Source organism: Myotis yumanensis, unplaced genomic scaffold (genome assembly GCF_028538775.1).
Source record: "Myotis yumanensis isolate MYYU_CA2020_CCGP unplaced genomic scaffold, mMyoYum1.0.hap1 SCAF_2, whole genome shotgun sequence".
In the NCBI taxonomy this organism is placed as follows: Eukaryota; Metazoa; Chordata; class Mammalia; order Chiroptera; family Vespertilionidae; genus Myotis; species Myotis yumanensis.
In genome coordinates this window covers 163,029,084-163,044,697 of record NW_027223753.1, presented here as the reverse complement: position 1 = coordinate 163,044,697, position 15,614 = coordinate 163,029,084, and the positions used below count along the sequence as shown (strand labels likewise).

Sequence of the window (15,614 nt, the reverse complement as noted above, 5' to 3'; positions counted from 1 at the left end):
TGTCATGAAGCCTCACTAAACAACACATTCTGATCAAGGACGGGGCGGGGGGGGGGGGGGGGAGGACACATATGTAATGTCCTTTGTAATACTTAAAGCAATAAAAAAAAATTTAAAAAATAAAATTAAAATTAAAATTTTTTTTCGCATAAAAAAAGAAAAAAAAACCCAACACATTCTGAGTTAACAACCACCAACACAGAACAGGCTATAGCAACAATATAAGTGGCTTTATGGGGATAATCCCACTGCTGAAATGAAGTCTTGACTAGAGTTCCTTGGTTGAGAGTCAAGCATGGATGAACAAACAAAACAGAAAAAGACTCACAGACATAGAGAACAAACTGAGGGCTGCCGGATGGGAGGGGGTTGGGGAGGCTGGATGAAAAAGGTGACAGGATTAAGAAATACAAATTGGTAGTTACAGAATGTCATGGGGATTTAAGTACAGCATAGGGAACATAGTCAATAACATTGTAATAGCTATGTATGATGTCTGGTGGGTATTAGAAGAGGGATCACCTCGTCTGACCACTATGCTGTACACCTGAAACTAATATAAAATAATATTGACTGTCACATGTAATTGAAAGATAAATAAATAGTCAAGCATGGAAAGAGTAATAGGAAAACATACCTGCAAAGGAGCTATCCTACCGGCCTGAATGTCAGCCAAAGAATGCTATGAAGTTCACTATCTTATACATTTCTTTCTCACTATACATTAGCATAGTGAGAGGCAGCAAAGCACAGGAATCAAAAGTGCAGACTCTGGAGCCCAATTGCCTGGGTTTGAATTCCAGTTCCATCAGGGATTCACTGTATGACCTTGGCAAGTTATTTACCCTATGTCTCAGTTTTCTTATCTGATAAATAGTGATAATAGAGTATCTTATCCACTTGTTATGAGGATTAAATAAGTTTACCTGTAAGACTCCTACGCAGTCCTGGCATGTGGTAAATAAATGTTTGTTAAATATATTAAGTAAATAACTAACCCAGCTATGGGGAGAAAATTTGAACTTGAACTTTTATTTTCTTCTAGCACATAAACTGGTAGAAGAAAATAAAAAATAACCTTAAGACTTGTTTAGAATTTATATGGGGTCTCTTACATGAAGCATTTCACAGACATCTGGAGGAAGACTAGATAGCCAAATATATACATGCAGAAACTGAAACATGGAAAAGGGAAGTAAGATGTTCAGTTTCACTAACACATCATTCATAGATCTCAGGCAAGAACCCCAGTGTCCTGCGGGTACAGCAGACGACAGGCTAACTGTGCACTTAAACAGCCAGGTCTTCACCCAGACATATCTCACTAATTTTCCCTTACTGGTATTTTCTCAGAGGTAAATATTCTACCTCCAGTCTTTGCACCCCAGCTGCCCCTGACACCATAACTGTTTTTAAAAGTCAAACAAGGCTCCCTTAAGCCACAGTCTTGCTCTATCCTGCCACCATTGCTGATTGTTAAAAGGTTAAGATCAGAGCTATTAATGAAGCAAACCCTAAATATGGGATGCACCTCTATATAAGTCACCATTTGAAGTCGTTTTTGCCCTGGCCAGTGTGGCTCAGTTGGCTGGAGCGTTGTCATGCACTGAAAGGTTGAGGGTTTGTTTCCCTGGTCAGGCACATACCCAAGTTGCAGGTTTGGTCTCTGCTTGGGACGCACAGGAGAGGCAACCAATCTATGTTTCTCTCTCACATTGATGTGTGTGTGTGTGTGTGTGTGTGTGTGTGTGTTTCTCTCTCTCCCTTTCTCTCTCTCTAAAATCAATAAACATGTTGTCAGGTGAGGATTAAAAATAATCATACATAAAATCGTTTAAAAAAATCTTAAACCCTTTAATTTCTAGAAACTATGAACTTGATGACAATAATTCCATATAGATGAATGTGAGATTGCTTAGTTGCAGCTGTGAGGAAGGAGCGAAGGGCTGGAAAATGAGAAGGAAATGACAGAGGTCCTGCCACTCTGACAGGGATCCAGCACTGACAAAGGGCAGACACACAATTTCCAGTCTCATTAGCAAGCCCCCACCCAACACGACTGCGGTTACAATGGCCGGCTTTCATCCACAGGCCAGCCTTCCACTCATCCACAGGCCAGCCTCACACTCATCGCTGCCTAAGCTCCTTTCTAGGACACTTATAATGCCTAACCTTTGCTCCCAGAAATTTTCACAACGTCAACCTTGGCAATATTGGCCCGACTTGCTTGCTGTCACCGCAAGTTTCGGTCAGAGCATCAACCTCGTGTCCTCTTCCCATCTATAGACTCTGGACTATCACATCTTGCTGCAGCGCCCCTCAATATTCACCTCTTCTGCAGCAACCCCTCTCCCCCTGGCCTCAACATAGCCTATCCACCCTCCCTCGCCCTCCGAAAGCCGGTTCCCTCCTCCGTCCTACCCACGCCCTGCCCGTCTCTGCTCTCAGAATGTCTTCCCAAACAAGTCGCCCACAGCAGCCACCCTCATGTCTATTGCACCTGGCACGTCTCCCCACGCTCTCCGAACCCCCCCAAGCCTCCCGGTGGTTCAGCTCATTTATTCGTTCCCCGACTCCCCGGCCCTTTCCCAGCCACCTGCTCTCCTCCGGCCGGCGCTCCTCGCAGTCGCCAAACTCCACTCCCGCACGCTCCGGCCCCATCCCGGGCTGCGACATCGCCTCCTCTCTGAAGAGAGGCGTTCCTGCCGCTTCGCCCCTCTGGGCTCCCGGAGCGCCCCCAGGAAGAGAGAAGGGACCCAGGGCGGATAGGCTCACAGCGATGCACTACACCCGGATGACCGCAGCAGCAGTGAATGCTGCCTCAGCTGTGGTTTCTATCCCTGCCACCCCCACTTCCTGCTCCAAAAACTACAACTCCCAGAAAGCACTGCGAAGGCCCGGCCGCTCCCGGCATGCACCATTCTATCCAATCCGAAGCCGCGCTGGACTGCGGACCCTGACGGCGTGCTTGTGGGCGTGCACGAGGCTGAAACGCCCACCAACGCTGGTTCTAGGAGTCCCTATGGATGCTGACGCTTACACGCTGCTGTCACTTCTCATCCTTGGAAACCGGACTCAGAGGAAATAACGCTAGTCTGAAACCAATTATGGTTGACCCCACTTCAGCCTACACTGGTTTAACACTTGTTAGTGGTTTGGGGGTACTTAAGTCATTTTAATGAAGAGCTCAGAAGAGCACAGGTTACTTTGGGATCACAAAGGAAGAGCTGGAGGGAAAGGCTTTAGGGCAGCGGTTCTCAACCTGTGGGTCGCGACCCCTCTGGGGGTCGAACGACCCTTTCACAGGGGTCGCCTAAGACCATCGGAAAACGCATATATAATTACATATTGTTTTTGTGATTAATCACTATACTTTAATTATGTTCAATTTTTAACAATGATATTGGGGGTCACCACAACATGAGGAACTGTATTAAAGGGTTGTGGCATTAGGAAGGTTGAGAACCGCTGCTTTAGGGGAAGGTTTCCCGGAGGACTGATGTCAGAGCAGTTTTCCTGGGCGCGTATGAGTCAGCCAGAAGAAGAGAAAGTGGAGAGAGCAACATAGCACTGCTCTGTAGGGAGGGATTTAAAGCACTCGGTTAACATGAAAAAGTAGCTACTCTACTAGAAATAATGTTTGACTTTTAGGAATTTTCAAACCTGAGGTCATATTTTGTGTGTTAAAAGTGAAATGAGCCTTTTAATGCAAATTATTATTTCCAACTTCCATTTATATAAAAAAATACTCTTTGTTCAAACTTTCTCATATTTTCCTAGTAAAAAGTTATACTTTTAAAGAAAAGGATCATTTTGGTCATTGGGATTTCATTCCTTGTGTTTCTATAAATGTATGAACTTCGTTTTTTGCCATACAGTATAATCCCAAATGATCTTAACATGTTTACATGAAAGTTAGTCAGTTTCATCTGGAAATTCCAGAACTAAAATTGTAGTAAAACTTCTGGAAAACTGGATTTTCCTCACATGTCCACGTCTGGGTTTACACGTATTTTCTTTAAAGCACTCAGTTAACAAACATGACAATAACTTACACTAGCCATGTGTCCGACGCCACCCCCAAACACATCCCTCTGTTTTCCCTCACCCCAGAAAGCCATATTCTGAATCCCTTGTTTATGATTCCACTGTTTCCCTTTTTATGTAGTTTCTTTGCATCTATCTATATTCCAAAAAAGTATTGCTTTTAAAATTTGTGTGTTTTAACTTTATACAAAGGATATTAAGCTGCATTTATTTTGGGTGGCCTGCTTTTTTTCCTTAATACATTGATCAGATTTATTCACGTTGTTATGTATCACTATAATTCATTGATTTTAACTGCTGTTTAATAGTCCATTGTGTGAATACACCTGTTTATTTATACTGTCTTTCACTGATAGACATTTGGGTTGTTTCTAGGTTTTTGCTACTGTAAACAATGTTGCTATGAATATTCTTCTACATGTCTCCACTTGTATATAAACAAGGGTTTCTCTTGAGTACATACCTATATGTGGAATTGTGAGGTAATAGGGTTATTGTCTGTTCTAGCTTTTGTTTTGAATGGTGGATTAGGTGCACTGTTTTTTAAAATAACTAATTAGTGCTCTGCCCTATGTGGTTCAGTTAGTTGGACCATCGTTCTGTACACCGAAAGGTGGTGGGTTCAATTCCCAGTCAGGACATATGCCCAGGTTTCAGGTTCCATCCCGGGTCAGGGCACATAAGGGAAGCAACCAATGATATTTCTCTCTCTCATTGATGTTTCTCGTCTATCTCTTCCTTCCTCTCTCTAAAATCAGTAAGAAAAGAACTAATTAGTTATTAAGTCATAAATAATTATAGTGTTATTTAAAATAACAAACTAACCATGTGAAAATTGGCCATGCATGGAAAATGATGGGTATGTCAGGAACCCAGGATTATGATTAATCCAATTTTGTGCATCTGGGGTCCAAATGAAAAAAATTGTCAAATATGCAAAAATATCTAGCATCAGGATTCAATAAAAGAAATGGCCTTACTTAGCAATGCTTTATGGATTGATATTTTAAAAGTCAAAAGCCTGAAGTTTATTTGATCTTGATCAACTTTGTTGTCATGATCACCAGGATGCTATTTTTATGTAAACAGTAGTAGGTCCAAAAGAACCACTGGCCAATGTGGCTCAGCAGTTGAGAGCCGACCCAGGAATTGACACAGGTTCGATTGCTGGTCTGGGCACATGCTCGGGTTGCAGGTTCCATCCTCAGTAGGGACAGTGCAGGAGGCAGCCGGCCAATAATGTTCCTCTCTTATCATTGATGTTTCTATCTCTCTATCCCTCTCCCTTCCTTTCTCTAAAAATCAACTTAAAGAGCTTTTTTTTTTTTTTAGGAAAGGAAAGGGGAAGGGGAAGAGGGAGGGGGAGGGGGAGGGGGAGGGGGAAGGGGAAGGGGAAGGGGAAGGGGAAGGGGAAGGGGGAAGGGAAGGGGAAGGGGAAAGATCAGGGGCAGAAAGCCAATTTCACTAGAGAATCAGTTATTTAAATAACAAATTTTAAAAGCTCATTACATTTACCTATTTGACATAAACTTGGTTTGAAGAAGTAGTCTTCATGCCCTAGCTGGCTTTGCTCAGCAGATAGTCAGCCTGCAAACTGAAGGATCCTGGGTTCAATTCTGGTCAAAGGCACATGCCCGGGTTTCGGGCTCGGTCCCCAGTGGGGGGTGTGCAGGAGGCAGCCAGTCAGTGGTTCTCTCTCTCATCACTGACGTTTCTGTCTCTCTCCCTCTTCCTTCCTCTCTGAAATCAATAAAAATATATTTTTTAAAAAGAAATAGTCTTCTTGAATATATCAACAAATATCAATTATAGTCCTGAATATTTTTTATTATATTCACTAAAATTATTCTTAGCAGCATTTTGGAAAATATTCAAATTTTAAGAGCTAAGGGATGTCTCTCACTGGTCAAGTCAAAAACAATTAGAGCATCAAAATTAGTTCATTCATGAAACGTACATAAAGCTACATTTTTCTCAACCATATGTACAGCCCTTACACTCTTCACCCCTTTGCTTTTCAGAAGATAATTTTTGAATGCAAAATGAGTATGAATTTTGCTGCTAAAAATAATTTTAATGAATATAATAAGTGTGCAAATAAATACATAGAAAAAAGAAGAAAGAAATGGGGGGAGGGAAATCTTTTTTGTTTGTTTTTTTTGTTTGTTTTGTAATCTTTTTTTTTACAGTTGAATGCCAGTTATGAAAGTAGAGGAATGATCGAGTTAGACAAGCATTATTTTATAGCCACGATAGTAATAATTGATTCAGGCGAGAATTATCAATAGTTGCTAAAGCCATTAGTGAAATCTGCTATTTACACAGTCTCAAACTATGTTTCTACAGATTACTTATAAATGGGAAAAAGGGGTACCTTTACAATGGAGAAATCTGGTGAACATCACCTTAACCAAGTGATTAAAGTTAAGACCACCAAGAAGACAAAAAGATACCATGTGCCTCCTGATGTTAAATACTGACAAGGACACCACATTACTTATCCTTGACAAACCTAATCACAGGGTGGCAATATGACAAAACCAAATTGAAGGACAATCTATGCAGCAACTGCCTCCAATGTTCAAAAATGTAAATTCCATAAAAGACAGAAAGGCAGACAAACTTTTTCAGATTAAATGAGACAAAAGAGGCTGGACAAAGAAATGCAACATGTGAACCTGGATTGGATCCTATATTGGAAAAAAAATATTGCTATAAATGATAATAATTTATTTATTAGGATAATTGGCAAAATTTTAATATGAATTATATACATTAGGAAATAGAATTGCATCCATGTTAAATTTCCTAAATTTCATCATTTTAGCATGGTTATGTAAATGAATATCCTTAGAGATATATTCTATAGAGTCATGATGTCTGCAACTTACTCTCAGATTATCCAACAACAAATAGTATTAATTATAGCTAGCTATCTCTATGTAGACAAAGCAAATGTGGCAAAACTAATAATTGGTGAATCTTAGTGAAGGATAAATGAGCATTGCACTATTGTTACCACTTCTCTCTAGACTTGAAAATGCTTTTTAAAAATAGGCACATATCTGCTCTGGCCAGGTGGCTCAGTTGGCTGGAGTGTCATCCCATACACCAAATGGTTTTGGGTTTGATTCCCAGTCAGAACATGTATCTAGGTTGTGGGTTTGAACCCCAGTCAGAGCATGTATGGGAGGCAACCGATCTCTCTCTCTCTCTCTCTCCATCTCTCTCTTTCTTTCTCTCTCTCTCTCTCTCTCTCTCTCTCTCTCTCATCAATAAACCTATCCTCAGGTAAGGAATAAAACAGCCCTGGCTGGTTTGGCTCAGTGGACAGAGCATCAGCCTGTGGACTGAAGGGTCCCAGGTTCGATTCCAGCCAAGGGCATGTACCTTGGTTGCGGGCACATCCCCAGTAGGAGATGGGCAAGAGGCAGCTGATCGATGCTTCTCTCTCATCGATGTTTCTAACTCTCTGTCTCTCTCCCTTCCTCTCTGTAAAAAATCAATAAAATATATAAAAAAAAATCTTTAGTCAATTTTGCCAAATGATTAATTCACTGACTTTACATGATTTACTGAAATTCCTTTTTTTCTTTGTTTTAACAAAGCTTATAGCAATTCATATTGGGTGAATTGGTTTTAAAAGCTTTTAAAGGCCCTGGCCAGGTAGCTCAGTTGATTGGCGAGTCATCCGATATACCAAGGTTGGGTTGTGAGTTTGATCCCAGGTCAGGACACATATAATAATTAACCAATAAATGCATAAATAAGTGGAACAGCAAATCTCTCTCTCTCTCTCTCTCTCTCTCTCTCTCTCTCTCCCTCTCCCTCCCTCCTTCCGCCTCCTTCCCTCTTTCCCTTCCTCCCTCCCTCCTTCTCTCTAAAATCAATTTCAAAAAAATTTTTAAAGGCTTTTGAAGAATTTTGCCAAGTTTTAATTGACTGGTTTCTATTTTATCTTTACAGCAACTTCTCTACCCCCTTGATGCAGTTAGTACTGGGTTCATTTATTCAATTACATAGTAAAGTTCCTTGCCAGCCATAGGTAATACATATTAACTCCAGAATTCAGAAAGTCAATGTGAAATTTTTAAAATCTTATTTCTGGACTGATCAAATCCTTAACACGCTTGAAGAATGTTCGATGTGTCTCTGACCCAGCCCCTACAACTCTAGCTGGACAAAAATGGGCCAAGAGAAGGGATCCTCTACTGCAGGAAAGGGAGAGATGAGAGTTAGTCCAGCCTGGGCTCTTCATCCCAGAGCAGGGAGGTCAAGGGGCAAAGAGAGAAGGATAAATGCCTAATGGCCCCATGACCCTGGCTCTCCAGACCTTTCTAGATACCAATCTACTTAGCACAAATTGAGAATATATTTTTAAAAGGAACAGATTTAGGTATATAGGCAGAAATTGTGATTTATGTAATTTGTGTAGCTTCAGAATATTCCACAATTGGTCCTTCAGTGAATTGCCCTACAACCCTTGGTAGACAGGACTCCTGCCCTGCCCAGAGAAGATAAAGCCTAATAAGGAGTGAACTAGAGGTCCAACCCCTAGGTCCAGGAAGAATTCCCCTTCAAGTTCCCCTGTCTACCCAGAGCAGTTCCCCTAGTCAGAGAAAAGCTGATGATAGTCATGGACTTGGAGACCAGCAATGCCTCCAGCAATGCCTGCACCCTGCCTGTCACGTTCTCTGCTGTATCACAGTATTGTAGCACAGTGTCTTACTCGCACTAGGAAATCAAACTCCGTTTGAATAAATGAATGAAAGAATCCTTAGATTAAAAGGAAGAGTAGAACAACTAGAAAAACTTAGAACAAAGAAAGGGCAACACAAATGAGGAACAGAAAATTCTAGCAAACTGGCAAAGAAAAAACTACTGCATCTGAAAACAGTGATAAAAGGGGTAGAATGAGAAAAGTTGAGCAGAAAAGAAAAACTGTAATGTACATACAAGTAGCTTAAGGGAGTTAAGTATAATAATAATAGTTATACCTAACTATAATACATATTATACCTACATATAATGCAATTATACTCACCTCCCTTACATCAATATAATAGAAATTATAACAACATATGAATTCTAAAAATCCTCTTTATTATTATTATTATTATTATTATTATTATTTTAATCTTCACCCAAGGATATTTTTCCTTTTTTTTTTTTTTTTGAGAGAAACCCAGGGCCCTGGCCAGGGAGGAGCCTGCAACTGAGGTACATGCCCCTGACAGGAATCAAACCCGGACCCTTAGGTCTTCAGGCCAATGCTCTATCCACTCAGCCAAACTGGCTAGGACTAAAAATCCTCTTCTGAAATACAAAGAAGTTGATACAAAAATCAGACAAAGACATTACAAGAAGAAGAAATTACACACCAAGATCACTCATAAAAAAGAAACAATATCCTTGACAAAATACTAGCAAATCAAATCCAACAATATATAAAAAGGATAACATACCATGACTAAGTAGTTTTATCATAGAAATGCAAAGTGATTCAACATTTAAAAAATCAGTCAATGTAATTCACCATATTAATAAATTTAAAAAGAAAACCCATTTGGTCATCTCAATAGATGCAGAAAGAGCATTAGATAAAATTCAACGTTCACTCATGATTACAATTGTCAGCAAACCAGGAGTAGAAATGAACCTCTTGAACCTGTTAAAGGGCATCTACAAAAAATCTAACATCGTACATATTGGCGAAAGACTGAATGCTTTCCCTCTGAGATTGAGAATGAGACAAATAAAAATTTAGCTAATAAAAATATAAGACACCCAGTTAAATAATGTCCACTTTCATCATTCCTGTTAAACATGGTACTAGAATCCCCAGTCAGTGCAATAAGGCAAGAAAAAGAATACAAGGCATACAGATTGAAACAATTATGCTGAGTGAAATAATCCAGATAAAAAAGAGTATAGGCTCTGGCCAGGTGACTCATTTGGTTAGAGCAGTGGTCGGCAAACCGCGGCTCGTGAGCCACATGCGGCTCTTTGGCCCCTTGAGTGTGGCTCTTCCACAAAATACCACGTGCGGACACCACGTACAGGGAACGTTGTGGAGTGAAAGAAGATGTAGTGTCGAGGATTGAGAAAGGAGATAGACGAAACAATTATACAAGACGAGTGTGGAAGGGAGAGTTGGAAGGGTTGACCTCAGCGAACGTACCTCAATCAGATTGAGGACGTTTTTAGCAAAGGCCAGATTAGGGGTACCCTAATTAAGTTAATAACAATGTACCTACCTATATAGTTTAAGTTTAAAAAATTTGGCTCTCAAAAGAAATTTCAATCGTACTGTTGATATTTGGCTCTGTTGACAATGAGTTTGCCGACCACTGGGTTAGAGTGTCATTCTGATATGCCAAGGTTGCAGGTTCAATCTCCAGTCAGGGCACATACAAGAAGCAACCAATGACTGCATAAATGAGTGGAACAACAAATATCTATCTATCTATCTATCTATCTATCTATCTATCAAGAGGCCCTGGCTGGTTTGACTCAGTGGATGGAGCATCAGCCTGCGGACTGAAGGGTCCTGGGTTCGATTCTGGTCAAGGGCAAATGCCTGGGTTTCTGGCTCGATCCCCAGTAGGGGGCATGATCAGTGATCCTCTCTCATCGTTGATGTTTCTATCCCCCCCTTCCTCTCTGAAATTAATAAAAATATATTTTTAAAAAAAGAGGCTCTGGCCTGGCCTTGCTTGGTTAAAGTGTCGGCCCACGGACGGAAGGGTTGCAGGATTAATTCTCTCTCAAGGGCACATACCTTAGTTGCAGGTTCCCCTGGCCCTGCTGGGGGTGTGTGTGGGACGCAACCAATTGATGTGTCTCTCTCATGTCCATGTTTCTGTCTCTCTCTCCCCCTCCTAACTCTTTTCCACTTTCTCTAGAAATCAATGGGAAAAACAAACAAACAAACAAGAGAAAATTCTAGAAAATTCAAATTAATCTATAGTGACAGAAAATATATCAGTGGTTGCTTAGGTAGTGATTGGGGCTGAGGATTACAAAGAAGCACTAGAAAACTTTTGGGGATGATGGATATATATATTATGCTGATTATGGTAGTGTTTTCACAAGTATGTACACTGTACATCTGTATAAACTGCACACTTTAAATATGTATTTTATTGTCCATTAATTATAACTCAACAAAGCTGAAAAAAGGGGAGTTTAAAAGACATATCAAACTAATAAAAATAGTTAAGGGTTATATATGTAAGACTTGTGCTTACCTTTGAAGATAATGTAGATTTCTTGCGAAAAGAAATCCAGAACATATTAATCAAAAAGTATAACATTAAGGTTCCCAGATTTAGCAAATAAAAATATACCACTCCCAGTCAAATTTGAATTTCAGATAAACAATGAATAATCATTTAGTATAAATTATCCTAAATATTGCATGCAACATAGTAAAAAAAAAAAAAGATGTTTATCTGACATCTGGAACAAACATATTACTAAATAATGGTTCATTGTTTATCTGAAATTTAAATTTAACTGGTCTTGAATTTTATCTGGCAATCCTAGATATTGTCTTATCTGCAGTGGACAAACTCAAACCTCTGAAGAGGGCAGCTGCTTGACTTCTGTTTATTTTTACTTGCGTGAAGCTGCCAAACTGCTGTACTCTACACAAAGGATGCATGTTTCGTGTCCAGCACAATGCCTCATTCACAGTAGGTGCTCAGAGATTATTTTTGCTCTGCAAGCTGTGTGAAGATAGGATCTGCATCCACCTTGCTCACCATTTTATCTCCAGGGCCCATTACAATGCCTGGTGCTCAATGAATAGATCATTAAATGAATAGTTGCCTCTCATACTCCAGAAAATGGCAGAGTTGACCTTGTACTCCAACCCTTGAAGCTGGCTGATGAACTTCTTGGACTAGCACCAGTCCTGATTTCTTGGCTTGACTCCCTCTTTACTATTGCTGTATGTGTCTCAGGTTGCTACTTCGTGACTGACCTTGAATGTCTCTCTTTTATTTCTTGTTTTTCCATAGGGAATCTGGGTGATTACTCTGAGACTCTGAAACGCTTGGCCCTTGGAAAAATCTGAAAGTCTGAAACACAATAGCTAGGTTTGTTCATGAAATATTGGGGCGTGTTCTTTTCAGAGATAAGGAGATTTGGGATGGAGCTCAGTTTTGGGAAGAAGACCAGAATAAAAGGAAACTTTTATATACTGGTGGTGGGAAGGATTTATATACATTTTGGGAGTTTTATTATCTATTTTATAAATATATGAAATACAAAAATTCATCCAAACTCTAAATGCATTAATTTTCTTCCATAAAATTAAGAACTTAATCTAAGATTCCTCCCTGTAAACACAAATAAGCAGAGACTGTATCAGTTATTTCTGGTGAGAGAAGGATAGTGTGGAGAAAAATGTCTTGTGCTTAGATTTTAGAATTGTAAGGAATCTTACTAATAATTAAGTATAATATATGCAGGGTGTCCCAAAAAGTGTATACATACTTTAACAGCTGATAGTTCAATTTTGAAAATGAAGTCTATTTTAATAAACACTGCCTTCATCATTATTCAGTGTGTGTATACATTTTTGGGGACACCCTATATTTAGTACAACTACTTCCTTGTTTTGAAGATGAGTGTGAGGCCCACACACTCTTACAAGTTCACATAGTGATTACATAACTAAAATGAGTGAAAAAAATACAACTCAATAAAACCTAGGTCTCCCTCCTACTTTTAGCTCTATAACTCAGTTTTCTAGTTCTTAGCGGTTGGAAAAGAAATAAAATCAAGCACATCGTGCTAAGAGCATATCTATTATTCTCCTTGACATTCAGAATGTTCTTAGGTCCTTTTGAGTCTAAACCTTCCTCTACCTTTAAAGTTTCCTATACTACTTCATTGGTGTGTCCTCACTTGATACACTCTTTTTCTATGGTTGTATTTTTGGAGGGGGGCAAATTAACTACTGTGGTTTAGGTCACTGGTTCTTTTCTATGCAAAAAGAAATTTCAGGAAGTGAAAAGGAGGAAGGTGGCAGAGATTTCTACAGGGACAGAATACCTGCCCCCGGTTTTTTCCTTAGATGCAAATGCTTTCGGTAGTTTTGAGCTGTTATGAGGATGATATAACCTAAATGCTTCCACACAAGTGCAGTTAATTTGAAGGAGGAGGAGGAGGTAAGAAGAGAGGGAATATCACGTTTTGTAAATAGAAAAAAATATTATGCATTCAACAAATAATATTTTCCTGTAGGGATAATTAGAAAGAAAACAAATCCTCCTATGAATTCCCAACGCAAATGACTTAGAGAAAAATGCAGCCAAATAAGCAGAGGTACTTACCCCTCTCCCAAGGGAAGATGAAGTCTTATTAAGTCGCGAGTACCGTACTCAATGTTTTCGGAGTACCGTTTGAGAAATGGTACAGTACTGATAGGGGAGACGTTAGCATTTACTTCTATTGCTACTGACGCAAAATTTGTCAATGCAGCCTTCGCTTTGCGTCCAGACGTGGCGACTCCTCCTGTTGCAGGTGGTGGAGCTGGCCGGGGGCGGGGAAGGGGAGCTGGGACGGAATTCTGCAATCTGGGTTCACAGGGGGTCTGCCTTGCCTCCGAGGCTGCATTGCAGTGGGGTGTGAAAGGTTCATGTGTGCCAAAGCTTTGGGGCCTTCCTGTCGCAGGAGGGACTCAAAGGACACCGAGGAACATGATCTCATTGAAGGCATGTGATTCTGAGGTGCTCAGGGTCCAGCATTCCCCAATTTGGGCGGAGAGGCAAACTGCTGAGACGACGGCCCTTCCTAGCGCCCAGAGCAGCGGGTGCAATGTTTTCTCCTGTCCGGCAGGGGCCGCTGGGAGCGAGGACCAGCTTGGGGCACTCTGGGCGGCCGCTGGTCTCTGTAGCCCCGCCCCCTGCGCGCAGCCGCGGGTGAGAGGCGAGGACGGCGCTAGCACGCGTGCGCGCTCCCTCGGTGCAGCTGGTCTGTGAGCGTAAGTGGGAGGTGGCAGGCCTCGGTCTCTGGCCTTGTCGACTGACTGAATTCGCGAGGCGTCTCCAGCCATGAACCGGTTTGGTACCCGGCTAGTGGGAGCCACGGCGATCCCGCCGCCGCCGCCGCCGAAACCCCGCAGCAATGAAAACCTCGACAAAATTGATATGTCTCTGGGTGAGGAGCCGAGTTGGACCGAGTTGGAGTGGGGGGAGGGTGTGGGTGGGACAAGCACCGCGGTTTGTGGGGGGAAGGGGCGGTTGGCCACAGTTGCCGATGGAGTTTTTTTGCGGGTGGGCGGGACCAAGTGAGGGCCCCTGGGGGCCGGGGAGCGCCGCGGGGCCGAGGGCTGGGGTCGAACCTGCGGGGCCCGGCCGCCGCCTCGGCGGGGCTGTCTGAGGGGCGGCGGCGGGGGGCGCTGCGGGCCCGGCGGTGTGGAGGGCCGAGGGGCGCGGGGCCTGTTCGCCCTGCCGGGGGCTGCCTCTCGCGGAGGACCCCGGCTCTTTGTGAGGACCGGACCGCTCCGCGGGTTTTCGCTCCGGCGTGCTCGCGGTGGGCGTTATCCCGGGCGCGGAGGGGAAGGTCCGGCTCGGCCGACCCGGTTTCTGAGGAAAGCTTGGCGAGCCCGGCCCGGCCCGGCCCGCGTTCGGGTCACATCGGTGCTTCCCAGACACGGGCTCGCTCGCTGGACCTTCCCCGGGCCCGGGGCGCGCCGGCGCCGCACGAGGAGGTGTGGAGCGGCCCCGAGAGGGCGGCTCTGACGGCCACCGACCCCGGAGCGGCGGTCAGAAAGAGAATTTCGTTCGGCTGGACTTCATCCGCGGGCGCTTCATTAGGCGGTGCCTACGAAAAAGCACAGCCTCCTTACCCAGGCCTGGCTAACTAGGAAAAAATAAAAAAAAAATAAAGGAAGCAAAAACCAAGGGAGAGATCTGGGTGGATGCGAAGCCGGGTAGAGCGTGGGATCTAGCGCGTCGAAGAGGGTGGCGCGGGTTGGTGACGGACGTGCAAAAAGCGGCAGGGTCGGCGATTTAATTAAAAAGTCAGGCCTAGCCCCGCCGAGGAGCGAGTCTCTGTGTTTGGCTCGGCCAGTTTAAATGGAAGTCCTTTTTTTTTTTTTGTGGGGATTCCAGTTACGGGATTAGGTGAAGCTCACGCTCTGCCAGCTCCCCAGCTCTTTCCGGGGACTGCCGTTTGGGGCGCCTTTGAAAAGCACCTGACGAGTGGATGCAGAGGTGTCACTTTCCCCGGGACAGGACTTTTTATTTTCTTTTGTTGTGGTTTACCTGCAGAGCTTGTTGTAGTAAAAAAAAAAAAAAAAAAAAAAACCTCTTGGTTTCAATGATTGCCACAAGTCAGAACCCAGGATAGTATGAATGAAGTAACATCGGAAATGGTCGGCCTCAAGTCTTGTCTTAGTAAACCCTAAAGAAATGAGAAATCTTTTTAGCTAAGGCCAAGCAAAAAAAAAAAAAAATATATATATATATATAATAACGACTGTTTATGGCGTGCTTACTGCCTTCCTGACACTGGAGTAAGCATTTAATATGTGTAAACTCGGTTTAGCCTCA

At 42.5% G+C, this 15,614-nt stretch overlaps 2 protein-coding genes across 10 annotated transcripts in view; one reads left to right on the top strand and one right to left on the bottom strand.

Moving 5' to 3' along the window:
• RUBCN (rubicon autophagy regulator) overlaps positions 1-2,855 on the bottom strand; it is a 55,336-nt gene extending 52,481 nt beyond the window's left edge. For all 9 annotated transcript variants that reach the window (XM_070406433.1, XM_070406436.1, XM_070406437.1 and 6 more), the window contains exon 1: positions 2,597-2,855. In XM_070406433.1, the coding sequence (XP_070262534.1) occupies positions 2,597-2,676 (80 nt within the window). In that variant the 5' untranslated portion in view covers positions 2,677-2,855. The remainder of the gene's footprint in view (positions 1-2,596) is intronic.
• Positions 2,856-14,015: 11,160 nt separating this feature from the next.
• The window catches only part of FYTTD1 (forty-two-three domain containing 1), a 47,757-nt gene continuing 46,158 nt past the window's right edge, over positions 14,016-15,614 (top strand). The window contains exon 1 of the mRNA XM_070406432.1: positions 14,016-14,217. Within this exon, the coding sequence (XP_070262533.1) occupies positions 14,112-14,217 (106 nt within the window). The 5' untranslated portion in view covers positions 14,016-14,111. The remainder of the gene's footprint in view (positions 14,218-15,614) is intronic.